This window comes from Peromyscus californicus, unplaced genomic scaffold, assembly GCF_007827085.1.
Source record: "Peromyscus californicus insignis strain IS unplaced genomic scaffold, ASM782708v3 Scaffold_4__1_contigs__length_199733344, whole genome shotgun sequence".
In the NCBI taxonomy this organism is placed as follows: Eukaryota; Metazoa; Chordata; class Mammalia; order Rodentia; family Cricetidae; genus Peromyscus; species Peromyscus californicus.
Window position 1 is genome coordinate 193456602 of NW_026294562.1, and position 18890 is coordinate 193475491.

At 40.3% G+C, this 18890-nt stretch overlaps 1 protein-coding gene across 5 annotated transcripts in view; it reads right to left on the reverse strand.

Moving 5' to 3' along the window:
• Nucleotides 1-530: 530 nt before the first annotated feature.
• Nucleotides 531-18890, reverse strand: part of LOC128095647 (vomeronasal type-2 receptor 116-like) — a 29802-nt gene continuing 11442 nt past the window's right edge. For all 5 annotated transcript variants that reach the window (XM_052714809.1, XM_052714811.1, XM_052714808.1 and 2 more), the window contains 3 exons: nucleotides 18342-18569; nucleotides 7820-7943; nucleotides 531-1450 (listed from right to left, as the gene is read on the reverse strand). In XM_052714809.1, the coding sequence (XP_052570769.1) occupies nucleotides 531-1450; nucleotides 7820-7943; nucleotides 18342-18569 (1272 nt within the window). The remainder of the gene's footprint in view (nucleotides 1451-7819; nucleotides 7944-18341; nucleotides 18570-18890) is intronic.

The following is an 18890-nucleotide window of genomic DNA, read 5'->3' on the forward strand; positions in this document are numbered from 1 at the left end:
AACTTTGCCACTTTACATGAGCGGTACATGATTTTGTCTATTGAGACATCTCTCCAGATTCTGCAAGATCTGTTTATTGAAACATCCCTCTTGCTCCTAAGTTCTACTTCTCTAACTCCCAGGATGCATCAGGATTCTCTAGTCTTCCCCCTACAAGGGGTAGCATTGTGTTGCCTTCATCTGCAAAGATGAGGTCACAAGCTTCCTTCAACTTCTCCCATAGTCAATTGCTGTCAAAGTCTTACATTCACTAAGACATCAAAAAGAAACCTCTGAGTTAATTTCAAATCTTATTACATACTAGAGACAAAGAGAACACTTCCACTCTTAACTAATGTCCAAAACCCAAGTCCCGTAAAAATAGGTGGCTGAGTGGAAGTTTATGGGAGACAATATAGATAAAAGTAGTATTCATGACACTGATAAGCAACACCATTAGAAGAAACAGTGAGTGTCACTAGCTAATGAATAACCTTGCATTGTATCCTAATAGGTGGTTCTGTACCACCATTATATTCGTCAGTTAAAATTTATGAAATATGAGTTCTGGAAAATGTTTTCTCCCTTAACTTTTGTGGAGAATTTCTCTCTGGTCTTAGCAAAATGATGTAGCACTTGGGGACAAAGATGCATACCAGTAAGCCAGCACTGGAGGCTAAGATGGAGAAGACCTCCACAGCCACCATGACCTTGCCCTTGGTGCTGTGATAGACAGGGAGAAAAGTGACCCAGACACTGCAGAACAACAGCATGCTGAATGTCAAGAATTTGGCTTCATTGAATGTGTCAGGGAGATTCCTGGCCAAGAAAGCCATAGTGAAGCTCCCTAGGGCCAGAGAGCAAAGGTATCCTAGGACAGAGTAGAAAGCAGTTACTGATCCCTTGTTGCACACAATGATGATGTGGCCATGCTCAGAGTGTGCATCAATGTCAACAGAAGGAGGAGATGTTCCCAGCCAGATTGCACAGAGAATAATTTGGATGATGGTGCAGATGGGAATGATGTAGTTATGTGCCCCTGATATCAGGAGCCACTTCATCCTTCTTCCAGGAGTAGTGACTTTGAAAGCCAAAACCACAGTAATTGTCTTGGCCAACACAGTGGAAACAGCCACAGTGAATGAAACTCCATATGTTATTTGCTGCAGGATGCAGGTGACTGAGTTGGGATGGCCAATGAAGAGCAAGGAACAGAGGAAACAGAAGATGAGGGAGATGAGCAGGATGTAGCTGAGAGTGAGGTTATTGGCTTTCACAATGGGAGTGTCTTGGTGCTTCACAAAGATCCCAAGAACCAGAACTGTGAATGCAGACAAACACAAGGCCATACAGGACAGTGTCATCCCCAATGGGTCATCAAAGGCCAGAAAGATCACATCTTTGTAGAGGCAGTGGTTCTGCTCTGCATTGGCATACTGGTCCTCTGGACACTTCATACACTGATCCATATCTGATACAGAAAGCAAAGGTATTGTTAGTGCAACTTCAGCATTTCTTATGGACAGGCCACGCCAGTGTGTTTTGGAAACTTTACAACATCCACATACTTTATTGATAAAAATGTAATTGAGACTTTTCTGAAGAGCAATGCTTCCATTTCATAATGCCTATCTTCTTCAAGGACAAACACAGATCCTATTGATACATTATTACATGAATCTTCCTGTCTGGATTAGAAGTGATGCCCTCATGAGAGATGGAGACTTGGTCTTATCCAAGATGAAAGCTCTTATAGCTTTTATTTAATTCCCATATGATCATCACCAAACACATGAGTAGCTAAGCAACACCTAATTGAATCTATTGTGTGTGTGTGTGCAAGTGCATATGTATGTGAAAGCAGTAAATGAAAATGAGTGTTTGAAAATAGTAAATGAAAAAGAGCTCATGAGTTTGACAGTTTTTTTCTTGCATGTGATGTGTGGGCAATAGAATTGGGAGAGAGAGAGGTTTTATAATGATGTATGAAATTCTCAAGAAAAATTAATCAAATATAATGCCCTTAGTTGTGTCCTCATCAGGGAACAGGGACACTAAATAGTTTATAAAATGAAATAATCCTACTATTAAGGTAGAAAACTATACATATGTAACACCCAGAAGTCTTGTATCTTATATCACCACCTTTGTGAGCACAGAGCACCTACTTCCTTCCCTAATTTCTTTCTACATGAGACCTCTGTGGGGACTTTCCCCCTGGGTGTTCTTGGGGAGTGAGGGATAAGTGATTTAGATACAAGTATAGAGGGAAGAGAGAGAGAGACAGAAACACAGGATAGCCTCAGAGGAGCCTAGATCCTAATCCACCAGCCCAGAACTTTATTCCAAAGGGTTCTTATATCAGTGCCAAGGGGGGAGGCAAAAGACCACCCCATTACTAGATACAACTAAATGTAGACCCTACCAAACAGCTAGTACCCAGGCCCGAGGTCCAATCATCCTCTTATGCAGCCCTGCTGGTAATGCAAGCTCAGATATCACTAGGAAACCTCTGTGGACTCCAACAGACCTGGGTTCTACTAATGTACTCAATGGTGAAGGAGTTATTGGTAAAACAGCATGAACAAGACAACATGAGAACTCCCAAGTGAGAGTGGTAACACAGAATATTTGAATTGAACAATAATAACTCATTCATAAGTTGTAATTTCCACCACAGCAAGTAAGTGAAATATGATTGTAATTGTGCTAAATTGTGGATAATGGAGAGCAATGATGTGCTTCCAGGATTTTAAGTCATTCTTTGAATAAAACCAACCTAGAATTTATGGCCAGCTATGGTTACTTTTTTGTTGTTGTTCTTTAAGGGGCTGTAAAGATGGCTATGCTGTTAAGAACATGGTCTGCTCTTACAGGGGGCCTAAGTCCAGTTCCCAGAACATATGAAGTGCCATTTTACTACCTGTAATTCTGGTACAAAGGGCATCAGATGCCTCTTGTGGCCTTCACATGGACCTGGCCCTGTATGGACTTACTACCCTCTATATATGCCTAATTCAAATATTCATAAACATAAAAGTTTGTTTATTTTTGTTGGTAATTATTAATATAAATGCCCTTTATAGTTATTATCTTAAATCAATTTTATTACAATCTGTTTATTTTTTACACATGTGTGTGAGTGTTGTGTGTGTGTGTGTGTGTGTGTGTGTGTGTGTGTGTAAAGTGCAAGTTGTCAAGAAGGCATCTTGTAGGAGTTGGCTCCATCTCATTTCAATGGGCTTCCTGCAATGAGTTCAGGTCATCAAACTTGTGGCAAGAGATTTACCTGCTAACTCTTCTCATTGACCCTAAATATCGTGTTTTTTTAAAAAAGATTTAGTTATTTATTATGTATACAGTGCTCAGCCTGCATGTATGCCTGCACACAAGAAGAGGACAGCAAATCTCATTGTAGATAGTTGTGAGCCACTATGTGGTTTTGGAAAATTGAACACAGGACCTCTGGAAGAGCATCCCATGCTCTTAACTGCTGAGACATCTCCCCAACACCCCAAATGTCTTTTTTAAGTGTTCTTTGCATTATAGACAAGGACTGGCAATAAAAGCCAAAAACAAATCTGGACTCTCCTTTGAATTTGGCCATCTCCAAATCAATAACCAGTTGACTTATATGGATTATGTATGCCAAACTATCATTGGAATCATTGTAGCTGTTTCTTTTCACTACAAAACTATTTTAGCCAGGTGGTGGTGGTGCACGTCTTTAATCCCAGCACTTGGGAGGCAGAGGCAGGCGGGTCTCTGTGAGTTCGAGGCCATCCTGGGCTACAGAGTGAGTTCCAGGACATGCTCCAAAGCTACACAGAGAAACCCTGTCTCGAAAAACCAAAAAACAAAGAAAAAAACCAAAAAAAACTATTTTATCTATATTATGGTGACATTCATTGCTACTGTGTATAAAAATCTTAAATGAGACACCTATCTTTCTCTACATCAAGTGTCCACACTTTTCCCCATTTTTTTATATGAAATCAAGTGTTGTCTCATGTTTAGCTGTTTCTAGTAATTTTACCCACAGTTACTACTCTTTAGTCACCACAACCTACAATGGCATCAGTCAAAACTCTCTGAAAACCTCCCTCTAATGGAAGTAACAGCACTTGCATCCTCCCAAAGTTTCCTTAGTAGGTTCCCATTGCAGCCTTATAGTACCACTCTGAATTCCCATCTTCATGCTGTCTTCCTCATGCACCTGTCAGCTAAATAACAACACAAAATCATAGCCATTCATCAAATGCTGTATAAACAGCATGCCCACCACCACACAATACTTATTTACCATCACAACACATGGTAACTCAATATCTCTTTGTCAGAAATGTCTGTGGGCAGTGGCAAGAACAAATTGTGTAGGATTCATGACTTCAGTTGTAGTTGGAGTTTTCTCTCCGGGTCCCGCCAAGCCCTTGAATTCCTTAGCCCATTTATAATATAAACATACAGATGCTTATATTATTTAAACTGCTTGGCCATTAGCTCAGGCCTATCATTATCTAGCTCTTGCTCTTATACTTAGCCCATTTCTATTAATCTATACTTTGCCACATGGCTTGTGGCTTACTGGTACCTTACATCTTCCTTGTCCTGGCAGTGGTTGCAGGCAGTCTCCTCCTTCCCTTCCTGTTCCCTTAATTCTCCTCTCTGTTAGTCCTGACTATACTTCCTGTCTGGCTACTAAAGTAAAAAATCAATGTTTTACTTATTAACATATTGGCCATGCAGAACATTCCACAGCATTCAGTGGCAGGAGATTACTCAACAGTTAAGAGTGCTTACCAGTAGCACAGACACTGAGAGCAACAATTAATAAATGGGATCTCCTGAAACTGAGAAGCTTTTGTAGAGCAAAGGACATGGTTCAATAAGACCAAACGACAGCCTACAGAAAGGGAAAAGATCTTCACCAACCCCACATCTGACAGAGGGCTGATCTCTAAAATATATAAAGAACTCAAAAAACTAGACATCAAAATACTGAATAATCCAATAAAAAATGGGCTACAAAGCTTAACAGAGAATTCTCAATAGAAGAATCTCAAATGGCTGAAAGGCATTTAAGGAATTGCTCAACATCCTTAGTCATCAGGGAAATGCAAATCAAAACAATTCTGAGATACCATCTTACACTTGTCAGAATGACTAAGATCAAAAACACTGAAGACAGGTTATGTTGGACAGGATGTGTAGCAAGGGGAACACTCATCCACTGTTGGTGGGAATGCAAACTTGTACAGACACTCTGGAAATCAGTATGGCGGTTCCTCAGAAAATTGGGAATAAGTCTTCCTCAAGACCCAGCTATACCACTCTTGGGTATATACCCAAGGAATGCTCCATCTTACCACAAGGACAAATGCTCAACTATGTTCATTTCAGCATTATGTGTAATAGCCAGAACCTGAAAACACCAAGATGTCCCTTAACTGAAGAATGGATAAAGAAAATATGGCACATATACACAATGGAGTACTACGCAGCAATAAAAAACAATGATATCATGAAATTTGCAGGCAAATGGAAGGAACTAGAAGATATCATCTTGAGTGAGGTAACCCAGACTCAGAAGGACATAGTATTTACTCACTTATAAGTGGATACTAAATGTGAGGGAAGGGATGGCCAGACTGCAACCCACAACAGCAGAGGGGCTAGTTAACAGGGAAAGACCCTATTAGGAACTCATGGATGAGCGTGTTAAGGAGAAGTGGATGAGATCTACATGAGCAGACAGGGTGTGGGGGCATGGCAGATGGCGAGGAGTAGGGAATGAGAACATAGGGAAATGGGAGGGTCAAGCTGGAACAGGGACAGAGTGGGAGGGCAGAGAGGACAATACCATGATAGATGAGGACATCATGGGAATAGGAAGAGGCAGGGTGCTGATGAGGCTCTCAGAAATCCACAAGGTTAACCCCACCTTGGTTTGCTGGCAAGGTCCAGAGGGTGCCTGGACTGGTCTACTCTAGTGACCAGCCTAGCAAATAACCTAGCTGTCATCAAAGAGCCTTTGTCCAGTGACTGATGGAGTCAGATACAGAGATCCATGGCCAGGCACCAGGCTGAGCACCTGGAATCCAATTGATGAGAGAGAGGAGAGATTCTGCAGGCAAGGGACTTCGAGATCATGATGGGAAGACTTGCAGAGATGACCGGCCACACTAGTGGAAGCCCATGAACTGTGGACTAGTGACTGTGGAGCCCCCATGGGACTGGACTAGGCTTTATGGATACAGAAGATGGTTGTTTGGCTCAAACTGTTTGGGGGGAACCAGGCAGGGGGATTGGGATCTGTCCCTGGTCTATGGGCAGGCTTCTGGAATCTGGTGCCTATAATGTGACACCTTGTAAAGCCTTGATGCAATGGGAAGAAACTTGGACCTGCCTAGGCTCAGTGTGCTGGGCTCTGCTGACTCTCCATGGGAGACCTCGATTTGGGGGATGTGGGGATGTGGGGTGGCTTAGGAAAGAGGGCTGGGGATGGGAGGAGGGAGATGCAGGAATCTGTGGATAGTATGTGGAGTGAGTAGAAAATTTCTTAATAAAGAAAAATGAAAAAAAATAAAGAGTGCTTACAGCTCTTGAGAGAACAAGTATTTGGACTCAGCATCCATGTGGAAGCTTATACCTGTCTATAAATCAAGGTCTAGGGGCTTGTATGCACTATTTTGGCCTCCACAATCTCCTGCACATAAACTCACACAGAAATACATTCATACATTCAAGGAGGATAAATGAATAACCAAATATTTACAAACACTCATGACTCCAATCTAGTCTACATGTACCTTTACAGGGATATAATCATTGGGACAGATATAGTGTAGAATTCCCTCACATGGCTGTTTGATTTTTCAAAACACTTTCTTTCACAAAATACTACCAGCAATGATTTTACAGTGAGTCAAGGGTATATGTGCTGTAAAAGGGTCACAGAACTTTGTAGTTAGAGTTTTCGGGCCTTGCCCACAGTCAGGACAAATCTTTGTCACTTGCCAATCCCACAGCCACTCAGACCCAACCAAGTAAACACAGAGACTTATATTGCTTAAACTGTTTGGCCTAATGGCTCAGGCTTCTAGCTATCTAGTTCTTACATCTTAAATTAATCCATTTCTATAAATCTATACCTTGCCACATGGCTTGTGGCTTACCGGCGTCTTCACATGCTGTTTGTCATGACGGCAGCTGGCAGTGTCTTTGACTTAGCCTTCCACTTCCCAGAATTCTTCTCCTCCTTGTCCCGCCTATACTTCCTCTTGCCTGACTACTGACCAATCAGTGTTTTATTTACTAACCAATCAGAGCAACACATTTGCCATACAGAACATCCCACAGCAGAACTTAGTAGGTCCTCAGACCCTTCCTAGCTCAACTGACTCCATGATAGAAGTACCACTCAGACCATAAAACTCACCACCTAGCAGCACCACCTGCCAAACTGAAGCAAAGGCGTAATCCATCATAGTCCTTTTAGTTCTGGGAAAGTCTCAAAATGTACTAACTTTGCTTTTTAGCTTCTGTGGATCTGCTTTTGACTCACTGTTCTTGGTAACTAAAGTATGTCAACCCAGAACATGCTTCTTTTGCTTCAAATCTCACCCTGAGAAAGACTCAGTGCTACACTGGGGTCCTGCACATCAACTGTAGTTGACATCCAGTTAATGATGACTTTATTTGGCTTAAACCTATGTCTGAGCAGTCTTCTCTGGTGGATACCACACAGCAGTGCAGCACCCTTCCAGGTACCTTCGAAAGTGCAGGGTGGATAGCAGAAGAAAGTCAATCTGAAGGATTTCTGCCTGCAGTAAACACTTACCTGTCTCATTGGAAATCTCATTTGCTGGGCAGGGGGTGCAATCAAAACAGCAGGCTGCCATTCCTTCTTGTTGGAATTTTCTGAATCCAGGGTGACAATCAATACTGCACACAGCAGAGGGCATCTGAGGAAAATCAGACAGATGCTGGGCCAGGAGTTTGACTACTCCTTTAATAGTTATAGCATCTCATCATGTTGAGAAGTTAACAAGATTTCTTTCTATACATGACCTGAGTGAACACATTTCTTTCAGTACTTTATACAAGGCCACACATGAATGTATGAGAACAAATTGATGAAACATTGAGGTGCTTCTGAACTATTAAAAGTTCAGGAAGATCTAGGAATATATGTTGTGTCACCACTGGAATGCCTGAACTGAACACCCTACCCACCCATTGTGTAGCTTAGCTTTGTCAACTTGACACAGAGCAGAGATACAAGAAAATAGAGAAACTTAATTGAGAAATTGTCTCTGTTTAATTGGCCTCTAGTCATATTGGTGACCTAATTTTTTAGTTGCCCATCAATTCTGGGAAGCACCACCACACTTGGTTCCATTTCTGAATTTAGTGGAAATGCTTTGAGTTTCTCTCCATATAGTACAATGTTGTCTATGTTTTGTCTTATACAAACTTATTTTGTCAAGAAATGTCGTTTTTATTTTTCAAGTTTTTTTTTTTATGTTTCTTCATTTGTTTTATCTGAAGGGATGCTGGACATTGCTCAAGACCTTTTCTGTATCTTTTTCAATGAGCCTACAATTTCTATCCTAGCATATATTTATGGGACATATTAAACTTGATTAATTTGCATATGTTGAACCAGCCTTACATGCCTGTAATAAAGTCATCTTGTGTATAGGAACTGATCTTTCTGATGTACTGTTGAGACCTGTTTCCTAGTATTTACTTGAGAATTTCTCCATCCATGTTCATTGATTGGAGTACAGTTTTCTTCTTTCTGATTCACTTTACCTGGGATGGTCTTTTTCCTGTACTGCGGAGACTCTATTCTTTTTTATGAGTGCAGTGTTTACCTTTTGAGCAACATAGTATTGTTTTTTTAATTTCTTGTCTGTTTCCTTTGATTAGAGAGTGGGATTCTTCAAATTCAGTTATTAATGAAAGTCATTTGGTGATTATTGTCAATTTCTGTTTTTGTAAGTTTTGATGTATTTCAAACCTTTGCTTTTCTGTCTAGTGATCTAGTGTAGTCTACACATTCCTGTAACATCTACTGTTTATCTTAATATTCAGTGTGAAGAAGTGTGACATGTAAAGACACTTCTGGAAGTGTCTTCCTTAGTGATGTTGCAGTAGCTATATATTCCTGTAATTTGTGTTCACCATTGCAAATTTTTCTATCTTCCTGAAATTATGAACGATTGCTTTGTTGTGTATAGTAATTGAAGTTGGAAATTTTGTCTCTGTTTTAAAAACATAATTGATACTCTCTACTTTTAAAGTGTCTATGAATAAAGCTACTGTGATTATGATGGGGAGTTTCAATGAAATTGACCTTCTCTCTTGTAACCTAAAATTGGTCTTTATTCTCCCTAATTCAGATTTTAAGTAATATTCAAAATTCAAAATATCCTTTTCTTAACCTGTCTGTTAGGCACTCTGACTGCCTCCTCTATCTGGATGGCCATATTTCCCCCAGCATTTGGTAAAATTTTGGCTGTCATTTTATTAGAAATACCTTTGATCCTTCCACATGTTGTCCTGCTCTTGTGCCTGTGCTTTCTTAATTTGGTCTTTTACTGATGTCCCCTAAGTCTCTTGTGTTTTCTTCATCCTTCCTTATTGTTTTATCTTTGTCACAGTTTGAATTATAATTCATCTGTCTTGTTTCAAGTCACAATAGACCTCTTCTACTTGAGATATTCTCTTAGTAAGACGTTTTACACAGTTTGTTATTTGAATTGTTGTGTCTTTCATTTTCAGAATGTTAGTACGAATTCTTCATTGTTATTGTACCTTTATTGAATTTTTGTCACATCTTCACCCTATTCCTTATTATTTGCAAGTGTTTGTGATCTAATTGGATTGTCATTAGAGGTGATTTTTTTTTTTTGCTCTTTGATTTTTTGAACATCCCTACAATTATTCTTTGCAGTCTTTGTTTAGTATGTCATTGAGTTCACTGTAACATAAGCCTATGATTGTATCATTTGGAGTCCTGCTGCCTCACTGTTTACAAGTTTCATTTCTGCATTACGATTTGCATGTCTGGAATATAGCACATATTGGGTTGTTTTTAGTCTTGCCTACCCTTTTGGTTGATGTTTTTGTAATGTTCAAGTTAGGCCTGGTAGAAGTTGGCTTGCAATTTCATTGCTCGCCTCTGATCTAGTGGAACAGGACAGTAGCTAAAAATTCATCCCATTTGCTCTGTTCTCTGAGCATAATTTTCTCATCACTGTGAAAATAGAATATTAACTCTTGATTCAACTCTACTTGAACAACGTAAAATATCACTTCAAAATAAGTTTGCACACTTTCTAAACCTAAACCCCTTTCAAATCCAACACACAACATTGTAGTAGGCAATGTAGTTCAGATACTATAAAACCGGACACATCAGAATCAATACCTATAATATATCTAGAGACACATAATGGGATATTTTATTTACAAATTTTCTCAAAGCCAAATTATGATGACTATGAGTGCCTGTCCAACCAAATAAGGAAACAATACAAATCTTTTTTATTTGATTGTTTATTTCTTTGTTTGTTTGAATGAGTTATGTAAGAATTAAGGTGTGAGAGGTGAGTGCCTGGGGTCATACCCAGAGAGGCCTGCCCCTAGGTCACATCCCTGGGCACCAGCCATTCTGGGGAAGACCTGCCCAACAGGTTCTGGCCATCTGGCAGGACACCCCCCACCCCCACCGGGAAGGTTCCCCTTCTCCAAGACACCCTCCCCCACCCCCTGGCCCCCCACAGACCCTGCAATCTCCATGTCCTGTGGGAGACCCCATCTGGACCAGAGGTGAATCCCTGGGGTCATACCCAGAGAGGCCTGCCCCTAAGTCCCATCCCTGGGCACCAGCCATTCAGGGGAAGACCTGCCCAACTTGGCCCCAGGTTCTAGCCATCAGGCTGGCCCCATGGGAAGGTTCCCCTTCACCAAGACCACTGGCAGACCCTGCAATCTACACACCCAGCCCACACACCCATCTGCCCTAGACCCCAGCGACTTCCTGAGACTCAGAGACCAGCCCCCAGCTCCCATCCTGCCTGGAACTCCCATCTGAACTAGAGGTGAGTGCCTGGGGTCATACCCAGGGAGGCCAGCCCCTAGGTCCCATCCCTGGGAACCAGCCATTCTAGGAAGACCTGCCCAACTTGGCCCCAGGTTCTGGCCATCTGGCAGGACCCTACCCAAGGTTCCCCTTCTCCAAGACCCACGGCAGACCCTGCAATCTTCACACCCTGCCCCCTCACCCATCCACAGGGGATGCCAGCCACTGCCTGAGAATCAGAGACCAGCCTCCAGCTCCCATCAAGCCCAGAGCTTCCATCTGGACCAGAGAGAGGCTTCCTGAATCTGTCAGCTCTGTCTGGACCAAGAGCACTGATAAGACCAAGAATGAATCCATAAGGAGATGGGCAGATGTCAAGGCAGAAGTACATACAACATAATGAAGAGCAATACAGCATCACCAGAACCTAGCCCACCTCCAAAGCTAGACCTGAACATCACAAAATGGAAGAAGCAGAATAAAACAACCATATGAATAACATCAAAAAGAGGCTAGAGCCTTATATAGAAAAAAATCAAAAATGAAATTGAGGAACAGACAAACCAAAAAAGGGAAGAAAGCTATAAGAAACTAGAGGATAGGAAAAATAAAGCAGAAGAAAACAATAAATCATGAAAAAGCAATGAAACAGATGAGGGAAACAGTCCAAGACCTGAAAAGGGAAATAGAAAAAATGAAGAAGACACAAACAGAGGGAATGCTGGAAATAGAAAATCTGAGTAAATGAACAGGAACTTCAGATGCAAGTATAACCAACAGACTTCAAGACATGGAAGAGAGGATCTTTGGCATTGAAGATACAGTAAAAGAAACAGATTCATCAGTCAAAAAAGACACTAAAGCCAACAAAGTCATGAACCAAAATGTCCAAGAAATTTGGGACACCATGAAAAGACCAAACTTACAAATAATAGGGATAGAGGAAGGAGAAGAATATCAATTCAAAGGAACAGAAAATATATTCAACAAGATCATAGAAGAAAACTTTCCCAACTTAAAGAAGGAAATGCCTATGAAGATATAAGAAGCCTATAGAACACCAAACAGACCAGACCCCCCCAAAAGTCCCCTCACCACATATTAATTAAACACCTAAACATACAGAATAAAGAAAGAATATTAAGAGCAGCAAAGGAAAAAGGCCAAGTGACTTATAAAGGCAAACCCATCAGAATAACACCCGAATTCTCAATGGAGACTTTAAAAGCCAGAAGGACCTGGACAGATGTAATGCAGACATTAAGAGACCATGGATGCCAGCCTAGACTAATATACCCAGCAAAACTTTCAATCATCATAGATGGCATGAACAAGACATTTCAAACAAAGCCAGACTTAAACAATACTTATCCACAAACCCAGCCCTACAGAAAGCACTAGAAGGAAAATTCCAACCTAAGGAAGTCAGATACACCCTCAAAAACACAGGCAATAGATAAAACCACAGCAGTAAACCCCAAAGAAGAGAAGAACACACACTCTACCACCAAAAAATAACAGGAATGAACAATCACTGGTCATTAATATCCCTTATTATCAATGGACTTAATTCACCTATAAAAAGACACAGGCTAACAGAATGGATATGAAAGAAGGACCCATCTTTCTGCTGCATAAAAGAAAAACACCTCAAATACAAAAATAGACACTACCTAAGAATAAAAGGCTGGGAAAGGACTTTTCAATCAAACAGTCTTAAGAAGTAAGCAGGTGTAGCCATCCCAATATCCAGCAAAATAGACTTCAAACTAAAATCAATCAAAAGAGATCAAGAAGGGCATTACATACTCATCACAGAAAAGATCCACCAAGATGAAGTTTCAATTCTGAACATTTATGTCCCAAACACAAAGGGCCCACACATATGTAAAAGAAACATTACTAAAGGTTAAATCACACATCAAACCCCACACATTCATAATGGGAGACTTCAACACCCCACTCTCACCACTGGACATATCAGCTAAACCAAAACTTAACAGAGAAATAAAGGACTTAAATGATGTTATGACTCAAATGGACTTAATCGATATCTACACAACATTCCCTCCTAACAAAAAAGAATATACCTTCTTCTCAGCTCCCCATGTAACCTTCTCTAAAATCAACCACATACATGGCCACAAAGCAAATCTCAACAGATACAAAACAATTGGAATAACCTCCTGTGTTCTATCAGACCACCATGGTTTAAAGGTAGATTTCAACAACAACAGAAACTACAGAAAACCTACAATCTCATGGAAACTGAATAATGCTCAACTGAATCACCAATGGGTTAAGGAAGAAATAAAGAAAGAAATTAAAGACTTCCTAGAGATCAATGAAAATGAGCATACCACATACCCAAACTTATGGGACACTATGAAAGCACTATATAAAGCACACTATAAAGAAGTTGGAGAAATCTCACACTAGTGACTTAATAGCACACCTGAAAGCTCTACAACAAGAAGAAGCAAAGTCACCCAGGAGGAGTAGATGCCAGGAAATAATCAAATTGAGAGCTGAAATCGATAAAATAGAAACAAAGAGAAAAATACAAAAAATTAATGGAACAGAGTTGGTTCTTTGAGAAAATCAACAACATAGACAAGCCCTTATCCAAACTAATCAAAAGGCAGAGAGAGAGCATCCAAATTAACAAGATCAGAAATGAAAAGGGGGACATGGCCAGGCGGTGGTGGCTCACGCCTTTAATCCCAGCACTTGGGAGGCAGAGGCAGGTGGATCTCTGTGAGTTCGAGGCCAGCCTGGACTACCAAGTGAGTTCCAGGAAAGGTGCAAAGCTACACAGAAAAACCCTGTCTCGAAAAACCAAAAAAAAAAAAAAAAAAAAAAGAAAAAGAAAAAAAAAAGAAAAGGGGGACATAACAACAGACAATGAGGAAATCCAGAGAATCATCAGGTCATACTTCAAAAACCTCTACTCCACAAAACTGGAAAATCTAAAAGAAATGGTTAATTTTCTGGCTAGGTACCACATACCTAAGTTAAATCAAGATCAGATAAACTATATAAATAGTCCAATAACCCCTAAGGAAATAGAATCATTCATTAAAAGTCTCCCAACCAAAAAAGTCCAGGACCAGATGGTTTCAGTGCAGAATTCTACCACATTTTCAAAGAAGAGTTAACACCAATACTCTTTAAATTGTTCCACACAATAGAAGCAGAAGGAACATTACCAAACTCCTTCTATGAGGCTACAATCACCCTGATTCCTAAACCAAGCAAAGATGCAACAAAGAAAGAGAACTACAGACCAATCTCTCTCATGAACATTGATGTAAAAATACTCAATAAAATACTGGCAAACAGACTCCAAGAACACATCAAAAATTATCCACCATGATCAAGTAGGCTTCATCCCAGGGATGCAAGGGTGGTTCAACATACAAAAGTCCATCAATGTAATACACCATATAAACAAACTCAAAAAAAAAAACAACATGATCATCTGACTAGATGCAGAAAAGGCCTTTGACAAAATCCAACACCCCTTCATGATAATGGTCTTGGAGCGATCAGGAATACAGGGAACATACCTAAGCATAAAAAGGCAATTTACAGCAAGCCAACAGCCAACATCAAATTAAACGGAGAGAAACTCAAAGCGTTTCTACTAAAATCAGGATCAAGGCAAGGTTGTCTGCTCTCCCCATACTTATTCAATATATTACATGAAGTTCTAGCCAGAGCAATAAGACAACATAAGGAGATTAAGGGGATACAAATTGGAAAGGAAGAAGTCAAGCTTTCCTTATTTGTAGATGACATGATAGTATACATGAGTGACCCCCAAAATTCAACCAAGGAACTGATACAGGTTATGAACACCTTTAGCAACATAGCAGTATACAAGGTAAATTCAAAAAAATCAGTGGCCCTCCTATATACAATTGACAAACAGGCTGAGAAGGAAATCAGAGAATCATCCCCCTTTAAAATAGCCACAAATGATATAAAATACCTTGGGATAACTCTAACTAAGCAAGTAAAGGACCTATATAACAAGAACTTTAAGTCCTTGAGAAACGAAGTTGAAGAAGATGTCAGAAAATGGAAAGATCTCCCATGCTCATAGATAGGCAGGATTAACATGGTAAAAATGGCAATCTTACCAACAGCAATCTACAGATCAATGCAATCCCCATCAAAATACCAACACAATTCTTCACAGACCTGGAAAGAACAATACTCAACTTCATATGGAAAAACAAAAAACCCAGGATAGCCAAAAGAATCCTGTACAATAAAACAACCTCTGGATGCATCACAATCCCTGACTTCAAGCTCTACTATACAGCTACAGTAATAAAAACAGCTTGGTATTGGCATAAAAACGGACATGTGGACAAATGGAATCGAATTGAAGACCCTGACATTAATCCGCACACCTATGAACATATACTTTTTGACAAAAAAAGCATCTTCAACAAATGGTGCTGGCATAACGGGATGTCAACATGTTGAAGGCTGCAAATAGAGCCCCATCTGTCACTGTGCGTAAAATTTAAGTCCAAGTGGATCAAAGACCTCAACATAAACCCAGTTACTCTGAACCTGACAGAAGAGAAAGTAGGAAGTAGTCTTGAACACATTGGCATAGGAGATCACTTCCTAAATATAACACCAGTAGCACAGACACTGAGAGAAACAATCAATCAATGGGACTTCTTGAAACTCAGAAGCTTTTGTAGAGCAAAGGACGTGGTCAACAAGACAAAGCGACAGCCTACAGAATGGGAAAAGATCTTCACCAACCCCACATCTGACAGCGGGATGATATCCAGAATATATAAAGAACTCAAGAAATTAGACATCAAAATGCCCAACTGTCCAATTAAGAAATGGGCTATAGAACTAAGCAGAGAATTCTCAACAAAAGAAGTTCAAAAGGCTTAAAGACATTCAAGGAATTGCTCAACATCCCTAGTCATCAGGGAAATGCAAATCAAAATGACTCTGAGATACCACCTTACACCTGTCAGAATGGCTAAGATCAAAAACACTGAAGACAGCTCATGCTGGAGAGGATGTGAAGCAAGGGGAACTCTCCTCCACTCTTGGTGGGAATTCAAGCTTGTCCAGCCACTTTGGAAATCAATATGGTGCTTCCTTAGAAAATTGGGAATCAATCTCCCCCAAAATCCAGGTATACCACTCTTGGGCATATACCCAAGGAATGCTCAATCATACCACAAGAGCACTTGCTCAACTATGTTCATATCAGCCTTGTTTGTAATAGCCAGAACCTGGAAACAACCTAGATGTCCTTCAAGTGAAGAATGGATAAAGAAAATGTGGTACGTATGCACAATGGAGCAGAGAAAAACAATGACATCATGAGGTTTGCAGGCAAATGGATGGATCTAGAAAAAAATCATCCTGAGTGAGGTAACACAGACTCAGAAAGACAAACATGGTATGTACTCACTCATAGGAGGATACTAGATATGAAACAAAGATGACTAGACTGCTACTCACAACTCCAGGGAGGCTACCTAGAAAACAGGACCCTAAGAAAGACACAGGATCACCAAATGACAGAGAAATAGATGAGTTCTACATGAACAACCTGGATGTGAGTGGGGGTAATGAAGGGCAAGTTTCGAGGGAAAGAGAGCTTAGAGGAGTGGGAGATCCCAGCTGCATCAAGAACAGAGATGGAGAACAAGGAATATGAGACCATGATAAATGAAGACCACAGAGATGGAGAACAAGGAATATGAGACCATGATAAATGAAGACCACATGGGAATAGGAAGAAGCAAAGTGCTAGAGAGGCCCCCAGAAATCCACAAAAATATCTCCACAATAGACTACTGGCAGTGGTAGAGAGACAGCTCGAACTGACCTACTCTGGTGATAGGATGGCCAAACACCCTAACTGTCATGCTAGAAATCTCATCCAATGACTGAGGGAAGTCGATGCAGAGATTCACAGCCAGGCCCCAGGTGGAGCTCCAGGAGTCCAATTGGCGAGAAAGAGGAGGGATTGTATGAGCAAGAATTGTTGAGACCAAGAATGGAAAAAGCAACGAGACAAATAGCCAAACGAATGGAGACACACGAACTATGAACCAATAGGTGAGGAGCCCCCAACTGGATCAGGCCCCCTGGATAAGTGAGACAGTTGATTAGCTTGAATTGTTTGGGAGGCACCCAGGCAGTGGGACCGGGACCTCTCCTTAGTGCCTGAGCTGGCTGTTTGGAACCTGGGACATATAGAGGGACACTTGGCTCAGCCTGGGAGGAGGGGACTGGACCTCCCTGGACTGAATCTACCAGGTTGAACTGAAACCCCAGTGGAGTCTTTGCCCTGGAGGAGATGAGAATGGGCGGTGGGCTGGAGGGAAGGCGGGAGGAGGGGGGAGGGAGGAGGGAGGACGGGGGAATCTGTGACTGATATGCAAAATTAAACTAAATTATAAAATAAATTAAAAATAAAAAATGAAAAAAGAATTAAGGTGCAAAGAAATGCTCTTGTAATGAAGGATTCCTTTAGAAATTATGATTCAGGGCCAGAGAGGTGGCTTAGCAATCTATCACACTTGCTGTTCAATCCTCCACTCCTACACTTAGGCTCAAAATTGTCTTCAGTTCCTGGGTATCTTAATCCCACTCCAGGCATATTTAGATACCTCATACTCAAATGTAACACAGATATATACAGGCAAAACATCCATATACAAAAATAGTTTCAAAAACAAGTTATAATTAATAAAATATTTAAGGTGTCCCATGAAAGTGTGATGTATTGTTAGAGAAGTGGGGAATTTAGGACCTCCTGGTCAAAGTGCTTGATTAAAATTATAGAATATAAATTAATGACTTGCATATCTATTCCTAGTTCCAAATCTTTCCTTACAATTAGTTTCGGTCTTTTCAGCATGCAGACTAGAATTTCAACAGAAGAGAAGAAAATCAATGGGCAGCAATCAGAATGGTACCAAGAGAGTATTGATAACTTTACTGGGAATAATATCAAATGTTGGTCTTATCTAGTTTTATATTTGTTTATAAATCAGAGAGTATCTGATACAATAAAACTATATCATATGTGTGACTTAGATTTTCAAAAATTTTTAAAAACTGAAGTGAAGAAACATCATATAGAAGTTTAAAATTGAGTCTTTACATGACCATCCTTCTAATTCCACTAAGTCACAGGGAAACCAAATGGCCCCACTTGACACTGGTTACAATTGTGAAGTATACATCAGTACATTTTGGTCAGACTCACCTGTCTAGTTCCTGTGGCCCACTCTATCATATCTTCATATAAATGGAGCTGTTGACCATGTGGAAAATATGGCTTAAACTCTCCTATTTTCACCTTAAGTCCAACACCATGGGGAAAATTACAAATGTGGTAAATGCCATACTCGGCTTGCAGTTTTTCTTTCTGATTCATATTTATTACATCTCCAATGGGATTAATAAAGTGCATATTCTTCAGAAATTGGTGAAGCTAAAAGATAGGCAACATTTTTTAGTCTATATTCTCTTATTTTAAGTCTGAAAATCTGTTCTGATTTCATCCCAAGGCAACTTTATTGAAGGTGCCAAGGGAGAAACTCAATGAAAGCATGTGAATAAATGAAATCATTGTGTTCATACGATTTTAGTTCTCTCAGGGGAAACAATCAAACACAAACACAGACATATACACAACCCACAAATATAAATATGCACCATACATACACACACACCTACTCCTATACACACACACACCTACTCCTACACACACACACACACACACACACACACACACACACACACACACACACAC